The 16,405-nt window shown below is 55.2% G+C and overlaps 1 protein-coding gene across 7 annotated transcripts in view; it reads right to left on the bottom strand.

Annotated features, from left to right (window-relative positions):
- The window catches only part of STIM1 (stromal interaction molecule 1), a 70,027-nt gene that overhangs the window by 37,929 nt on the left and 15,693 nt on the right, over positions 1–16,405 (bottom strand). For 4 of the 7 annotated variants that reach the window (XM_069003603.1, XM_069003688.1, XM_069003821.1 and 1 more), the window contains one exon: positions 4,950–5,083. In XM_069003603.1, coding sequence (XP_068859704.1) covers positions 4,950–5,083 — 134 coding nt within the window. The remainder of the gene's footprint in view (positions 1–4,949; positions 5,084–16,405) is intronic. The other 3 variants (XM_069003761.1, XM_069003866.1, XM_069003905.1) reach the window with 1 other exon arrangement.

Genomic DNA, 16,405 nt, shown 5'->3' with positions numbered 1-16,405 from the left:
ACTGGATGGGCTTCGAGGTCCCTCCCCATCCCAAACCAGTCTGTGAAATCCCCCAGCAGACTCTCATTCCAGTGCCCAACAGGGGGAACCAAAGGGTGATTCCCCATTCCTGTCCCCCAGGACATGATCCCCACGCAGGCAGCTTCATCCCTGGGCTCCTCCACGTGCACCAGGATTATATCCACACCCAATGAACATCTCTGGATCTGGACACGGTGCTTTAACATCAGGCAGGACAAAGATCTGGGCAGTTTTGAATTCCAGGCTCCCTGCAAATTCACCGCAGGTGCTGCCGAGGCCACCGAAGGTCCCGGCAGCTCCAGCTGGGGCTCCCTGCTCTGCTGCCCAAAAGCTGCCACGGCTCTTCCCGCCCGGCAGAAAACAGGGAAGATGGGAGAATTTGGGAGACTTGTGGTTTCAGCAGGGGCTGTGACTCAGGGCTCCAGCTGTGCCGGTCCCTGGCCGAGAGGCGATGCTGACCCCCGGCGGGTGACGCCGTGACCCAGCGGGAACGCGGCAATGTCACCGACGGCACCGGCCCTGCTCCAGCTCCGGCCCGCAGCGCGATCAGCTGCTGCTCTGTATATTTAGCTCGGGGAGCACAGAAAGGAAAAGTGATCCCTCTGCTTTCCCTGGGCTCACCATCGCCACAACAAACGCCAAGGACTCGGCAGAGGGGACGGAGCTGGGCTGGGGGGACGTCCCAAAAAACGAGCAGGGAAAGGATGCGGGATAGGGCTGCGGGAGCTGGGCTGTGCCCACTAAAGCCCAAAGAGACCTTAAAGCAGATTATCCATCACTGCCTTCTGGGGAAAAGACAAAATCATGGAATCCCAGACTGGTTTGGGTTGGAAGGACCTTAAAGCCCACCCAGTGCCACCTCTGCCATGGCAGGGACACCTCCCACTATCAACAGATATTCCAAACCCCAGGCACAAGAACCACTGTGCATAGTATTGACCTACTTGCAAACCACTAAGAAGCAGCACTTCCAAGTGTTAAAGATCCCACTGATCCCAGGCCTGGAGTCACCCAAAGCTCTGAGCCCTGGGCAGGGGCTGGACCAGACCATTTCCAAGGTCCCACACGGACCATCTCCAAGATCCCATCCAGATCACCCCAGCCTCAGCCAAGCTGTGAATCCGTAAGGACAGAAGGAAACTGAGTCAATCCCGAGTTGCCCCACCAAGTTCAGGGAGAGGCAAACCATGGTCAAACCAGCCAGAAGCAGCAGGACCAGAACCACTGCTTCAAACACCAGGATGAGCTGGGGTGGCAGTGGGAAGACTTGGCCTGGGAATGCTGATGTTGGTGCTCTGGGGCCTCCAACATCAGGAAAGACATGGAGCTGCTGGAGTGAGCCCAGAGGAGGCCATGGAGATGTTCCAGGGCTGGAGCCCCTCTGCTCTGGAGCCAGGCTAGGAGAGCTGTAGTGTTCACCTGGAGAAAGGAAGGCTCCAGGGAGAGCTCAGAGCCCCTTGCAGGGCCTAAAGGGGCTCCAGGAGAGCTGCAGAGACTTGGAACAAACTTGCTGGCTGAAGGCACACTCAGAAATGAGTAGATCCATAAAATGGGATTTTTGGGAGGGCTTTTTTCCACAGAATCGCAGAATCTCCTGAGCTGGAGGGAACCCAAAAGGATCATCAAGCCTGAGTCCTGGCCCTGCACAGCCCCGACAATCCCACCCTGTGCCTGAGAGCATTGTCAAAACTCTCCTTGAACTCTGTTTTGTGGGGCTTTTTATCTGCAGAAACTCCAACTACTGAAGTGATTTTTCAGACCTTCGCATCCCTCCCACATCCCTGGATCTGTGCCACCCTCCCTCCCGAGCACCAGCTCCCGCTGTGCCAGAGCCAAGGGCCAGACCCGGCCACGTGCCGGGAGCTCGCTGTGCTCCCCAGCTTCAACAGCTTTTCTGCACTACCAACTCCATCAGAATTACAGACAGCTCCTGTGTCCAAGGCCTCTTCCCACTCAGTGACCCCATGCAGCAGGACCAGGGCTTGGGAGGAGCTAGAGAAAGACTGAGCAGCAACACAAACCTTGTTTCCTGAGGAAACCAGGCTGGCAGCATCCGAGAGCCTTGGCACCGGGAGCCCACATCCCAAACAGCCGGAGCGGCCTTTGGTGTGAGCATGGAGACAGGAATAGATCCCTAATTAGAAGATTTCCCCATAAGGGACAGTTCTTTCACTTTAATCGAGGCCACTGATGTCATCTGAAACTTCATTGAAAATTCACTTCCCAACAGGAAAACTGCAAGGATGATTTATGGACAGCGTGAAATTGTGGGGCAAAACTCCACCCACAATTTGTTTTAAAAATACCATTGTCTGTCTGCCCCCTTCTGCCCAGGCAGGGGTTTCATTTCAAACAAAATATTCCCATCACTTACCCCCAAAGGGCAGGGGCCAAAATAGTAAATGAAAATACGAAGTTTTCAACCAACCAGAAAAATGCCCATCCCTGGAAGTGTTCCAGTCCAGGCTGGACATTGGGGCTTGGAGCAGCCTGGGACAGTGGAAGGTGTCCCTGCCATGGCAGCGGGTGGCACTTGATGAGGTTTAATGTCCCTCCCAACACAAACCATCCTGGGATTCCATGAACCCCGTAAAAGGTTTAAATTTGAGCCTCCTGCATTCTTCCCAATAATCCCCCGGCAGCTGTCCCACCACGGCCCAGAGTTAAACCTGACTGCAGGGTCCATGTGGGGGGAGAGTGATAACCTTGACAGGGAGAACCCAGCAGGAGCCAGCTCAGAGAGGGAAATTCCTGGAATGCCTCATTCAGTGGCTCCAGAGCTTATTGGAAGGTGAACTTAATGCAACTTCAATAAAAGCTGAGCAGAGGTAAAGCAGCAACTGCATGTACGGAATCCCAGGGACAGGAATCACTGAGGGTGGAAAAGACCTCCAAAATCACTGAGTCCAGCTGTAAATGCAACACCCCAAGTGCAGGTGCCTCTGGCTCAGAGCAATCCCAGCACAAACAGAGGTGGGGGAGGATGGATTGGGAGCAGCCCTGGGGAGGAGCTTGGGATTGGTGGGGAGAAGCTCCACAAGCCCAGCCACAAGTGCTGGGACCCGAAATCCCCATAGATCCGAGGCTGATCCCCCAGTGCGGGCAGCAGGAAAGGGATTGGGATTCTGCCTGTCTGCCCTGCTCAGGCTGGACAGCCCTTTCCAGGAGGAATTTTACCAATCTCCACCCTGAGCCTCCCCTGGCCCAGCCTGAGGCCGTTCCCTCTCCTCCTGTCCCTGTTCCCTGGCAGCAGAGCCCGACCCCCCCGGCTGCCCCTCCTGTCAGGGACTTGTGCAGAGCCACAAGGTCCCCCCTGAGCCTCCTTTGCTCCACGCTGAGCCTCCTCAGCCTCTCCTGGTGCTCCAGCCCCTTTTCCAGCCCTGCTGCCCTCCTAAAAGCTGAGGAGAGGAGCTGGGAGCAGGAGCAGCCCTGCAAGGGCTCAGCACTGCTCAGATCCAGCTCGGAGGGGCTTGAGGAGCGGCTGTAACAGCACCAAGGCAGCGATTCTGGAGCCTCTTAAAAAACCCCATTGAATCCCTCCCACCCTGGCTGTGTCTCTGTGCCAAGGCTCTGAGCACACATTCCCAGCAGTGTGGAGTACCAGGAGCTCCCAACAACTCCGGTGGGAGTGAGGGCAAGACTTGCTCAGAGACATAAAACTGCCAGTTCTGCCCAGCCCTAAGGACACGAGGCTTATTCGAATGTAATGCCAGGGAGCAGCACACATGGGCTGAACTGGGCTGCCCCAGTCCCTGGGAGAGGCTGAGTTGCAGCTCCAGCCACTCAGTGCAGGGAACTGCCTCCAGGGAAAACACCTCATGTGGTGGAGGAAATGCAACTGGAAGCTTTTCAACTGTTTTCATTACTCAGTCAAGTGGGATTGAGGCAGAGGGAACAGCCCTCCAACCTGGGAACAGCCACCCAAAACCAGCAGCTCCTGGCACCAGGGGCCTGTGCCGTGTCCCTGGGGACTGTCACCGCTCCAGAGGGACATTGTGATGGCTGGATTTGCAAGAGCAGCTGTGGCTGCCCCTGGATCCCTGGCAGTGCCCAAGGCCAGGCTGGACATTGGGGCTGGGAGTAGCCTGGGACAGTGGGAGGTGTCCCTGCCCACAGCAGGGGTGGCACTGGATGGGCTTTGAGGTCCCTTCCAGCCCAAACCAGTCTGGGATTCTGTGACCTGGGACTGCAGAACTACCTGTGAGTGCCAGCAGATCCCTGCACCTACGTGCTTTCCTTTCAGCCTCCAACACTTTGATTTTCCTGTTTGGCTGCCAGCTCTCCCTGGAAGACAGAATTCCTCACCTCCAACGAGCACCCACCACAACTGAGGCAACATTACAAAGAGCTTTCCCTTTTCCAGCAGACTCTTATTTCCATCGGTACTCATGTAAACAAAGAACAACAACTTCCTTTCTCTTCAATCCTTTATCAGCTAAAATGTCCAAGGCTGACACAACAAAAAGCTGCTCCTTTTTTCACAGTGAGCACACACGGACTGGAACTGTTTTAGCTGGGTGCTGGAAGAATGTAGTAAACATAAAATCATGGAATGGTTTGGGTTCGGAGAAACATTTAAGCTCGTTTCATTCCACCCCTGCCATGAGCAGGGACACCTTCCACTATCCCAGGCTGCTCCAAGCCCCAATGTCCAACCTGGCCTTGAACACTTCCAGGGATGGGGCAACCACAGCTTCTGCGGGCAACAATAAAGTGGCTACAAACCCCCAGCAGTGAGGAAAAGCCCCAGCCAGCACTGATGACAGCGTTGAGACTGCTTGGATCATCTCGAGGTGACATGTGGCCTCTGTGACGAGGAGGAGATACCAAGCGCAACTCCAGGCCCTGGCCACAGCAGGCTGACCATGAGAGCTGCCTCCAGCACTGGCCTGGCCAGGGCACCGGCCCCAGTCCGGCCCCAGACTGACCTCGTCGCTCTCCTCCACGTCCACGTTGCCGTTGGCGTCATCGTCCATCTGTTTGTGGATGTTGCGCACGGCCTCGAAGCTGAGCTGCTCGTCCTCGTCGTGGCACAGGGCCTTGTCGATGCGGCAGAACTCTGCTGGGAGCAAAGAGCAGCAGTCAGGCAGTGAGTGGGACAAACCACAGACACCACGGGCACTTCCCAGGGAACGGGGCCGATGCGGGAGCCACGGCGGGCTGGGGCAGCAGCACAGCCCCCGGCCCGCACGGGGCAGGGCAGGGCAGGGCTGCTCCTCTCACCCCAATCCCGCCGCCTTCCCACCCAGGACAGCTCCCCCAGCAGGGGCTGGCTCCTGCCCACGCCCCCAGCTCCACGTCTCCCTTGGAGGTTGTTGGTGTTGGCACTGCTGCAGCCGGGATGTGTGCGGAGGATGAGCGGTGTGTTTGTAAAACACGGCAATTGAAAACCCTTCCCTCCTTCCCAATTAGGGAACGGGCTTTTCTGGCTGCTTTTCACATTGTTTTCTACTTTCCAAGACTAACACTTTAAGTTTTGCTGTGTGCCCGAGTCCATGCAAGCACCCACGGGGGCCGATCCAGCCCTTCCAGGGCACTGCCAGGTGGTGACCTAGGGATGGGGAATCCTGAGGGACCTGGCCAGGTTGGAGAGCTGGGACCATGCCAAGGCCATGGAGTTCACCAGGGCCAAGTGCAAGGTGCTGCACAGGCTGGGAGAGCTGGGGGTGTTCACCTGGACAAGAGAAGAGAGACCTCAGAGCCCCTTGCAGTGCCTCAAGAGGCTCCAGGAGAGCTGGAGAGGGACTGGGACAAGGGAATGGCTTCCCACTGGACAATGATGAAGCCTCCTGCAGAAGCAGGGCTGGTGTCCTGCTGCTTCCCAAACCTCGGAAGTTTATTCCATGCTGTCCATGTGGCCAGGGGAGTCCAGCAGCTCTGTGAACTGGTGATCAAACCAGTGAGTGAACTGGGAACCTTTCCCAGGGCTCTCCTCTCCCCCAGGCCACTCCTGGCCAGCTGCTGAAGGATGCTAGCAGCAATAAGGCATGCTGGGAATCACATGGACCTCAGAAGAACACTGGAGGCCCTGAGGTTGATGTGGAGAGATTTGGGGTTCCTCTCCTACCCTGCAAGAGTCTTCTCCACAGTCACTGCAAGAAGAGCTCAGAACTTCGGACTGAGCCTTGCTGTGCTGGCTCCTCCTGTTATCTCTGAGGCAGTGAGCAGGGACACAAGATGGTCTCTGTGTTTATGCTGTCCTTGGACCTGACTCCAGAAGGAAAAATGAAGCCAGGCTAAAAGATATCTCCCAAAATATTCCACGGTTATCTTGTTCTGAGCCTGTGCTTGTTGTTACAGGGAAGAGCGTGGCAACGCTGTAGCAAAGTTTGGATTCTAGGAAGGGAAGGTCGTGTTATTGTAAGAACGGGTTTATTCAGATTAACACCCTCCTGACCACGGAACTCCTGAGGCCTGGCTCACGTCTGTCCAAGGGGTTCAGCCAGGGCAAGAGACCTGAAGGATGAAGTATGGAAGGGATGAAGGACTGGGGGAGTCAAGGATTGAGGGGATCCTGCCCAGATTTCCTGCCACCGCAAGGACAACCCTTGGGTATTTCCAGCAAAAATGCCAGCAGTGAAGATTGACTGAGAGCAGCAGCAAGAGCAATAAAACAAGGCCTAAGAGCTGCCAGGTGCTGATAACCAACTACACCATCAAGAGCAATCAAACCAAAACCAGGGAGGAATTTGGTGCTTTCATCAAGACTAGAAAGAGCCTGAATATGGGGCACAAGTGATTTAATCAGCAGATGACTCTGAACTGGTAACAGAATGGTCCCAAAATTGCAGCAGCCAGGATGGGCTATTCCCCTCCCTGTTATCTCCCTTCCTCTCCCTGTTATCTCCACAGGCTGCAGCTGCAGTAATACCCAAATGAAGGAACAAAGACCAGCACCAGCCACTTTGCCTAAGACTGATGGAAGATTAATCCTAAAGATCATAGCACAAAATCATCCTTGGGTGGGAAGGGACCTTAAAGCTCATCCACACCTTCCACTATCGAAGGCTGCTCCAAGCCCTGTCCAACTGGGTCTGGAATACTGCTATCAGGCCATTCCAGCACACCTTCAGCGAAAAACGCCTCAAAATTAGTGTGAAATTGGCTTTGTTTAAGTAAAACTCCCTCTCCAGCAGGCCCAGCCCTGATTTTTGCTCCTACAGCTTCTCCCCAAGAGACACTTGCTGCCTGGTCCTCTCCAGGGCTGGGACTCCTGGCGTCCTTAGGAACAACACCATCATCTTCACTGCTACCCCGCCTCTCTGGGTCATCGGCAACCTTTTGTCTCCATCTCGCTGTTTGGTGCCTCCAGGCCTGGTCTTTATTGCCCCACTATCAACTCAATGGCTGCATCTGCCCGGCTTTGCAGAACAAAGAGTCCCTTGTCCCTCCCAAGGGGTGTCCTTGATGGGCCATTAACCTGGGCGCATCAACATGGGCCGCCCCCTCATCCCTCCTGCTGGCCCCACATCGCTCCTGTCCCTCCTGCCGGCCCCACATCCCTCCTGCCGGCCCCACATCCCTCCTGCTGCCCCCTCATCCCTCCTGCTGGCCCCACATCGCTCCTGTCCCTCCTGCCGGCCCCTCATCCCTCCTGCCGGCCCCACATCGCTCCTGCCGGCCCCACATCCCTCCTGCCGGCCCCACATCGCTCCTGTCCCTCCTGCCGGCCCCTCATCCCTCCTGCCGGCCCCACATCGCTCCTGCCGGCCCCACATCCCTCCTGCCGGCCCCACATCGCTCCTGTCCCTCCTGCTGGCCCCACATCGCTCCTGCCGGCCCCACATCCCTCCTGCCGGCCCCACATCCCTCCTGCCGCCCCCTCATCCCTCCTGCCGCCCCCTCATCCCTCCTGCCGCCCCCTCATCCCTCCTGCTGGCCCCTCATGGCTCCTGCCGGCCCCACGTCCCTCCTGTCCCTCCTGCCACCCCGTCATCCCTCCTGCCGGCCCCACATCCCTCCTGCCGGCCCCACATCCCTCCTGCCGGCCCCTCATCCATCCTGCCGGCCCCACATCGCTCCTGTCCCTCCTGCCGGCCCCACGTCCCTCCTGTCCCTCCTGCCGGCCCCTCATCCCTCCTGCCGGCCCCACATCCACCCACCCCTCGGGGCTCGTTGTCCCCACCAAAGGCACTTTGCAAGGAGCAGCCTCAAAGGTGCCATCACCCAGAGCTTCAAGGGACACTGAGGCCTAAGTGCTAAAGTAGAGCTGGAATTTCATGGAATCATCGAGGCTGGAAAAGCCCTTGGACACCACGGAGTCCAACTGTTCCCCAAGGTCACCACTGCCCATGTGCCCACGTCCCCAGGTGCCACATCCACAGGGCTGTGAAATCCATGCAAGGAGGTGACTCCACCACTGCCCTGGGCAGCTGTGCCAGGGCTGGACAACATTTTCCATTAAGGAATTCTCCCCAGTATCCAACCTGAACCTCCCCAGTGCAATTTGAAGCCATTTCCATCTAGCATGGAAGGCAGTTTGGGGTGGTTTTATAGCAGCTGACAAAGGTGTGTCTTATGGTGGTCCCGGCTGGCACAAGCTGCCCAGAGAAGCTGCGGAGGCTCCAGTCATGGAGACACCCAGAACTCAACGGGACACAGCCCTGGACCAGCAGCTCTGCCTGGGCAGGGCTGGAGAGGACGAACTCCAGAGCTGCCCTGTAACACCATTTCATTCCAGCCCTTTCCTTTCTCATGGGAGATTCCTTCTGACGAGAATTTTGTTTGTTTAATTTCCCCTGATTTCCTTCTGTGAGGTCCCATTATCTTCAATAACGCCCCAAGCTCGTTAACTGCAGCAGCAGCAGCCGCTGTGGGGACAGCACTAAACAGCAGCTTAATTATTACAGTTGTCATTTACATAACTGGCTTTTATAAACACTGGGAGGGCAGCCAAGGAAAAAAGCCCTATATTTGGGGAAAAAGGACTGTTTACATATTTCACCCGTGTAAACAAGGGCTCGGATGAACTTCCGTGCTCAGGGTTCCTCCCCTGGAACTCCGGGTTTCAATTAAGAAATGCCAAGGACAACTTCAGGAATTTTAATGAAAGCATTACACTGGGAGGGATGTAGCCAGAGATTTCCATTCCCTCTGGAGGGGTAAGGAATAGCAAGGGGAACCCTGGGAACCCTGACATCTTGCAAAGCTGCAGAGCAGCAGCACAGAGAACAAGGCTAAAAGGGCACAAGTAATAATCCTGGGCTTCCAGCTCTAATTCCCAAACAGCAGAGCCTGGTGGAGCTACGAGAGCATCCAAGCATTCCCACTGTCAGGAAAGTACTCAGAGTGTTTTTATACTTCAAGCTGACACCGTACAGCTGGAAATTGTTTACTACAGAGAGAACTGTCAGACTCCAGGTCTAACGCGCCACACTTGGCCACAAGCACATGTAAAATTCACATATAAATCCTTGTTCTTTTAAAAAAGATATGGATTTATCAAACAGAATTGGGATTTTAGCACATGCCATTTTCCTATTCCTTTTTACCTACTTTCTCTGGCAAACTCCTTCCTTGGGAGCTGCAGAGTCAGGGCACCAAGTCTTGCCCTGGAAGGCAGCAACCCATAGGGCAGGGATGGATGGGATATTGGGAAGGAATTGTTCCCTGGGAGGGTGGGCAGGCCCTGGCACAGGGTGCCCAGAGCAGCTGGGGCTGCCCCTGGATCCCTGGCAGTGCCCAAGGCCAGGCTGGACATTGGGGCTTGGAGCAGCCTGGGACAGTGGGAGGTGTCCCTGCCATGGCAGGGGTGGCACTGGGTGGGCTTTGAGGTCCCTCCCAACGCAAATCAACCTGTGATTCCAGACCAACATGGATCTCATCCATGTCCCCACCCCCCTTAGAGCCTGGGAACTCCAACAGTGATTCTCCCAGCAGTTTTGGGATGTAGAACCTGGCAGCTGAAGGGAGTTTGCTCACTGCAGAAAAAGGAGAGCATTCAAGCATCTGCTCAACAAGGAATTACTCCTGTGCTCTTGCTCCTGTGTTCCCATCGCCCCGGGACAGTGGGGTCTGGAGCAGTTCAACAGGAATTCACTGCACTCCATTTTTTCACTTCACGGAATCCCACATTGGTTTGGGTTGGGAGGGAAAGCCCATCCAGCGCCACCCCCAGCCAGTCCCAGGTTGCTCCAGTCTTCAGCGACTACGGAAGTTTTAGCAGGAGTTCAAAGAGGCTTTTTTCCTCTAAGGGAGCACCTTGCATGACACAAAAAACCAAACCCTTGTACCCAACTCAGATTAAAGAGTCTGGAAAAAATGTAAATCCAAGCAGAGGCTGGACTGTTTGATCTCTGAGAGACTTTTAAAGAAGTACCAACGCCCTCGGGTGTCTCTGCTGGAAGGTCCAACCCTAAACATTCACAAACCATTTAATAATAGTGCCCAGGGAAACAGGCTGTACCCAGTTCCCGGGGCCAAATCTGTCTCCTCTGTTCTGGAAGTCCCCTGATGTCTCAGGATCAGCATGACAAAGCCACACAGGGTCACACAGATGCAGGAGGATCCCCTGATCCCGGGAGCCTCAGGCACCACCGCAGCTGAACGCAGCCACAGGAAGGAATTAAGCAGCAAAGTGAGGTTATTGTACAGTCATGAACTTACACTCAATTAGAACCCTAAAATTCCTTCCCCAAATGGGCTCCTCTCCTTGGCACACGCTCAGCATTTACTTACTACCATCCATTCTCTCATCACCGAGTGCAATCAGCCTTTTTCATCCTCTCCATGCACCAATCTACTGATTTAACGCCAGCCCATTGCTTCCCAGCACCCTCCCCCCTTTCCCGCAGCAGCACAGCTCTTTGATCCCTGGCTTCCACCCAGTCCCCTCCACCAGAACTTTGTCACCCTCCTGTTCTTCAAGTGCTTCACTCCTTCCACCCCACTAAAACAACACACCCCCCCAAATCAGACACAACTCCCAAAAAACAAGGCTGTTTTCTGTTGGAGTGGGAAGCACATGCCACCATCCCATCCCAGGATCTCCCTGTCCTGGCAGTGCCCACCCCTCCTCCCACCCATGCTGTCCCAGAACACGATCCACTTTATCTGTGAACAACCACCCCATCTCCAGCAGAGTTTTTGGGAATGACTCCACCCTCCCTGTGGCTCCCAAACCTCCCCAGAGCAGATCTGGTCACCCTGGCTTGGGTGCTCTGGCCTCCAAGTGCCAACTTCACCCATTTCCTTCCGGAGGGATCTTTGTTTGCTTTCCTCAGGCCCAAGGACTGTGGGTATTTCTCCTGGGCTGAACAAATAAGATAGTAGAGGCTGTTTTGGTACCACCCTGTCAGGCACAGCAGCTCTGCCCACGAGCAGCTCCAAAATACGTCAGGGCCTCTCTGGAGAAGCAGCAGAAGCCAAAATATCCCGTGGGCAGGGAAGTTCTAAGGAGCTGAAATAACTGGAGATTGGGTTACTTCATAACCATAAACCAAGTAATCTGACTGCTGCTGACACATTCCTGCCCTGCTGTGCAGAACAAAACTGAATCACTCAAACTGCAGCCACAGCCAGGGCCATCCAAAACTGATGGGAGAGGGACTTATCAGAGGGGCAGACAGTAACAGGACACGGGGCAATGGTTTTAAACTAAGAGAGGAGAGAGTTAGATTGGAGACTGGGGGGAAGTTCTTCCCTGTGAGGGTGGGGAGGCCCTGGCCCAGAGAAGCTGTGGCTGCCCCATCCCTGGAAGTGTCCAAGGATGGGATCTGGAGCCACCTGGGACAGTGGAAGGTGTCCCTGCCCATGGCAGGTGATGACACCAGAGGAGCTTTGTGGTTCCTCCCAACTCAAACCACTGCAGGATTCTGTGATTCCATGAGTTGGGAATGCTCTGCAGAACCCTGGCAGTGCTGGGGGCAGTGGGTGCACAGACAGAGCTGTGCACCACAGGAACCCATGGGACTGGACAATCCTGAGGCACCTGCTCCAGTTCCCAGGGACCCAGGATCAACATTCCTGCCCTGCAAAGAGACACAATTATCCCATGGCCCACACCAGCTTTCCAGTGATTTTCACACAATCCCAAAATGGTTTGGGTTGGGAAGAACTTCAAAGATCATCGAGTCTCATCCCTGCCATGGCAGGGACACCTCCCACTGTCCCAGGCTGCTCCAAGCCCCAATGTCCAGCCTGGCCTTGGACACTGCCAGGGATCCAGGGGCAGCCACAGCTTCTGATCTATGTACTCTGAAAGATTCCCAGTGAGGGGTGGGAAGAAATCCAAGTGCCTCTGAGCCCCCGTCCCAGCCGTGAGTCACCGCTCCAGGCAGCCCCAGCCCACGGTGCCGAGCGCCGGCTGCCGCACACCGGGATCCAAGCTCATAATCACTGAGTGAAAGAGAAATTGCCAAAGTCAGGAAACCACAGAATGGATGAGTGAGTCATCCCTGCCTGAAAAATTGAAGGCACCAGAGAAAGCTTAGAAGGAGTCAAAGACAAACCCACAACATTCCTGGCAGTTCCATCCCGCCACCCCTGAGCCAGGAGATCCATTGCTGTGGCACCGCCTGCCCAAAGCCAGGGATTCCCAGCGCCAGCTCTGGGCACGGGGTGTGTGATACCCATGGCAAAGAACGCCCGGAGCAGGAAGAGCCCGAGATACAGAAGCAAAAATTTTGGTAGCTCTGACAAGGTGACAGAAATACAGAATTCCCCTCTTGCTGTCAGAATTTATTGAGAAATCACAGAATGGCTGAAAGGCTCATACTGGGAGGGACCTCAAAGCCCATCCAGTCCCACCCTCTGCCATGGTCAGGGATACCTTCCACTGTCCCAGGCTGCTCCAAGCCCCATCTAACCTGGCCTCTGACACTGGGAAGCCATTCCCTGGCTCCTGGCCCTCCAGCCCTTGTCCCCAGTCCCTCTGCAGCTCTCCTGGAGCCTCTTTAGGCCCTGCAAGGGGCTCTGAGCTCTCCCTGGAGCCTTCCCTTCTCCAGGTGAGCACCCTCAGCTCTCCCAGCCTGGCTCCAGCTCTTAGAGCATCTTTGCGGCCTCCTCTGGACTCTCTCCAGCAGCTCCATGTCCATTCCAGGCTGGAGGCCTGGGATGGAGAGCTCAGAGCTGACCCAAAATCCAGCCTCACAGCCTGGTTCTGTCTCACCTTCACAGCCTCACAGGATGGCTGATGGAGCCCAGTGCCGCATGAGCAATGTGGACATCCAGGAGGGCTCTTCCCTGCATTTCCTGGCCTCTTCCTGCTCCTCCCCAGCAGCTCAGGCTCCGAGGACTCCCCTGGTCCCTTCCCAGACACGCTGCTGCATAATTAATCCAAGGGAAGCAGCACCATTCCCACACTGCCATACAAGGACAACTTCTCCCAGTTTTAGCCTTATTTATCCCTCGTGTCTCACCAAGAACTGATGATTTCCATGTTCACAGGAACCCTGGAGAGCAGGAAACAGGGTGACAACAGCCGCTGCCTTGGCCATGGCACACGCTGCACAATCTGCCTTTCCTACAGCCAGAAGGAATGAGCTGCTCCCAAACCACCCACGCTGTGGAATAGGGCCCTGCTGCAGCCAGCTCGTGGCTTTCCCAGCAAAATCTTTCCCTTCCACTGAAGAACAGGACTCCAAGAGGGCGAGGCCCTGCCAGGGAGAGGTGCTGCCTGTTCCCAGATTCCTACAGCTGATCCCACAGGAAATCCCTAACCCTAACCTCAATTATCCAACCTTAACAACAGCCTGTGACCATCAGCTTGACTTCTTTGGGAATAAAAACGCTTCCCAGCAATCCCGTTATCCTTTACTTCCCCAAACTCAAGCAAAGCCACTCTCCTGCATAATTCCCTTCCCACAAGGATCAGGACAGCAGCAAAGGAGGACCTGAGGCAGATGTGGATCCTGGCACATGGTGGAGGAGAAAGCCAAAGGCATGGGAAGAAAGGGAAGGAAAGAAGCAGGAGGAGGAAGGAGCTTGTGAATAACGAACATGAGTCTGCAGAAAAGCCAAGTTTTGTTATTCTTGGTGCTCACAGACCCACTCGGTTCCAGGCACAAAACGGCAACAGTCGGGAATCCCGGAACAAGAACGGGATCCTGGATGTGCCAGGCACTGCCTGTGCAGTGCCTCAGCAATGGAATGCTACCAGCTCCCACCTGTGACAAGTTCCTGACATGGCAGGACAAGGGATTAGAGGTAAATGAGGAGGGAAGCGACATCTCTCAGCAGGACAGGCTGTAGGAGAGTGGTCACACTGCTCCTGAGGGAGAATCCCAACCTCCACTTGTCCATGAGGAAGAAAAAAGCTCTTCCCAGAAAACCCCACACATCATTTTTCCACTGAGTGTCACTATAAAAGATGACACTGAGCCCCAGGTACTTCCTTTCCCCACGACCAGTCCATGCCAGGGGACACCACGCAGTACAGAGTGTGACAAGCAGCAATTTAGGGGCAGCACCAGTGGCACAAATGAAAATAAATCCCTGTAGTAGCAGGCAAAGATCATCCACATTAGGAAAACAGCAGTTTTAAAATATTTTTCCTTCACTGCCAACCAAACATGAGCACTTTGGGTTACATCAGGGCCAGGAGAATGAGAGAATCACAAAATATCCTGAGTTGGAAAGGACCCACAGGGATCACCCAGTCCCACTCCTGGCACGGCCCAGACCCCCCAGCAATCCCAGCCTGGGCATCCCTGGCAGCGCTGTCCAAACGCTCCTGGAGCTCTGGCAGCCTCGGGGCCGTGCCCATTCCCTGGGGAGCCTGGGCAGTGCCCAGCAGCCTCTGGGGGAAGAACCTTTCCCTGCTCTCCAGCCTGAGCCTGCCCTGGCCCAGCTCCAGCCACTCCCTCAGGTAGAAAAAAATCATCTGTGGATGGGATGGGCAAACAGCAATGATCCCAAGGTGCTGGCACAAGGCAGGGGTTCCTGAATTCTAATCCTTTCGCCCCAAAGTGAGAGCTGCTATTCTTTAATCCAGTGGGAAAATGAGAAGCCCCCCCCTCTGAGCAGCACCGTGCTGGCAGTGAACGAGCCCTGCCTGCCTGGAGCTGAGCTGGTGCCGCCTCACTGAAAAGGTTGTTACTAAAAAAACAATTGAAAAAGAAAGACTTGAAATGAGTCACTGTGGAACCAGGGTTAAATTGGGAATTTTATGGTTTGCTACACTGGAAGATGGAAATGCTGCTTTTGGAGGAGAGAGTGGGGAGATTCACCCCTCAGATAAGAAACACCTCTCCTCAAGTGGCTGTTTTCTGAGGGTGACCAGGGAAAGAGGAACTTGCTAGAACAGATACAGCCCAAGAGCAGCACTGCAGCCCTGAGGCTCCTCATCCCATCAGGGTCCCAGCAGTGCTGGGGCAGCAGAAGATGACACAATACACAAGGTGTCAGCTCTAGGCCATGAAACCTGAGGGGTGGTAGAAGGAGCTGCCAAAACCAGAAGGGAATCCCAGGATCCCTGAGGCTGGAAAAGCCCTCCCAGCCCAGCCAGGCCCAGCTGTGCCCGATGCCCACCTTGTCCCCAGCCCAGAGCACTGAGTGCCACCTCCAGCCCTTCCTGGGACACCTCCAGGGATGGGCACTCCAAACCTCCCCGGACAGCTTTTTCCAAGGCCTGACCTCCCTTTCCATGGGGAAATTCCTGCTGCTGTCCATCCTGAGCCTCCCCTGGCCCAGCCTGAGGCCGTTCCCTCTTGTCCTGTCAAGGGGGAAGGAGAGAAGGAAGGCAAGAGGGAAGGAGGGAATGCTTTCCAGTGATGACAAATGTGATTCCATCAGCTCAGCAGCTCCTGAAACCTCACCCTTGGCCTGAAAAATCCACATGGAGAGGCAGCTCCCGCAGCTGGCTTCCCTGAGGACCAGGAGACACACAGCCACTTGTGCTTTAGGAACAGCAGGGATTTCAGAGTGATCCCAAACCTCAGATGCTCCTTCCCTGAACACAGACTTTCCAAAATCCTCCAGGCTCCCTGCAGTAATAAAGAGGCTTTACAAGACAAGCTGGGAACTCCTTGGACAACATACTCCTCACCCTCAGCACTCAGGGAAGAGCTCTGGCGTGATGCAATCCCTGCTGCAGTTCAGCACTTTAAACTGATCTTGTGTAAGCAAAAACCCAAGGAAGGAAACCCCCAAACCCTTCTTGAGCCCAGCTCCAGTGCCACCACAGCTGCTGCTCCACTGCCTGTGCTAAACCCAGCTTAACCCTCCCCGAGCCTGCCCAGAGTCACCTGGGAACACTGAGTGTAGAATGTGCAGAAAATCCTCAGTTTGAGCAGATTTGGGGTTCCCTCCCAGAAGGGCAGCTCACCTTTTCCCCATCATTCCTAAGTCATGATTTAGCTGTGGCTTCCCCCCAGCAGCTGGAGAGGCACTGCAGAGTTTGGAATGTGCCCTTGTCCTGAGCCCTGTGCAGAGAGGAGTCAGTTTT

This window comes from Aphelocoma coerulescens, chromosome 1 (genome assembly GCF_041296385.1).
Source record: "Aphelocoma coerulescens isolate FSJ_1873_10779 chromosome 1, UR_Acoe_1.0, whole genome shotgun sequence".
Taxonomy (NCBI): Eukaryota; Metazoa; Chordata; class Aves; order Passeriformes; family Corvidae; genus Aphelocoma; species Aphelocoma coerulescens.
The sequence above is the reverse complement of the archived record's forward strand: the minus strand, read 5'-3'. Positions and strand labels throughout refer to the sequence as shown.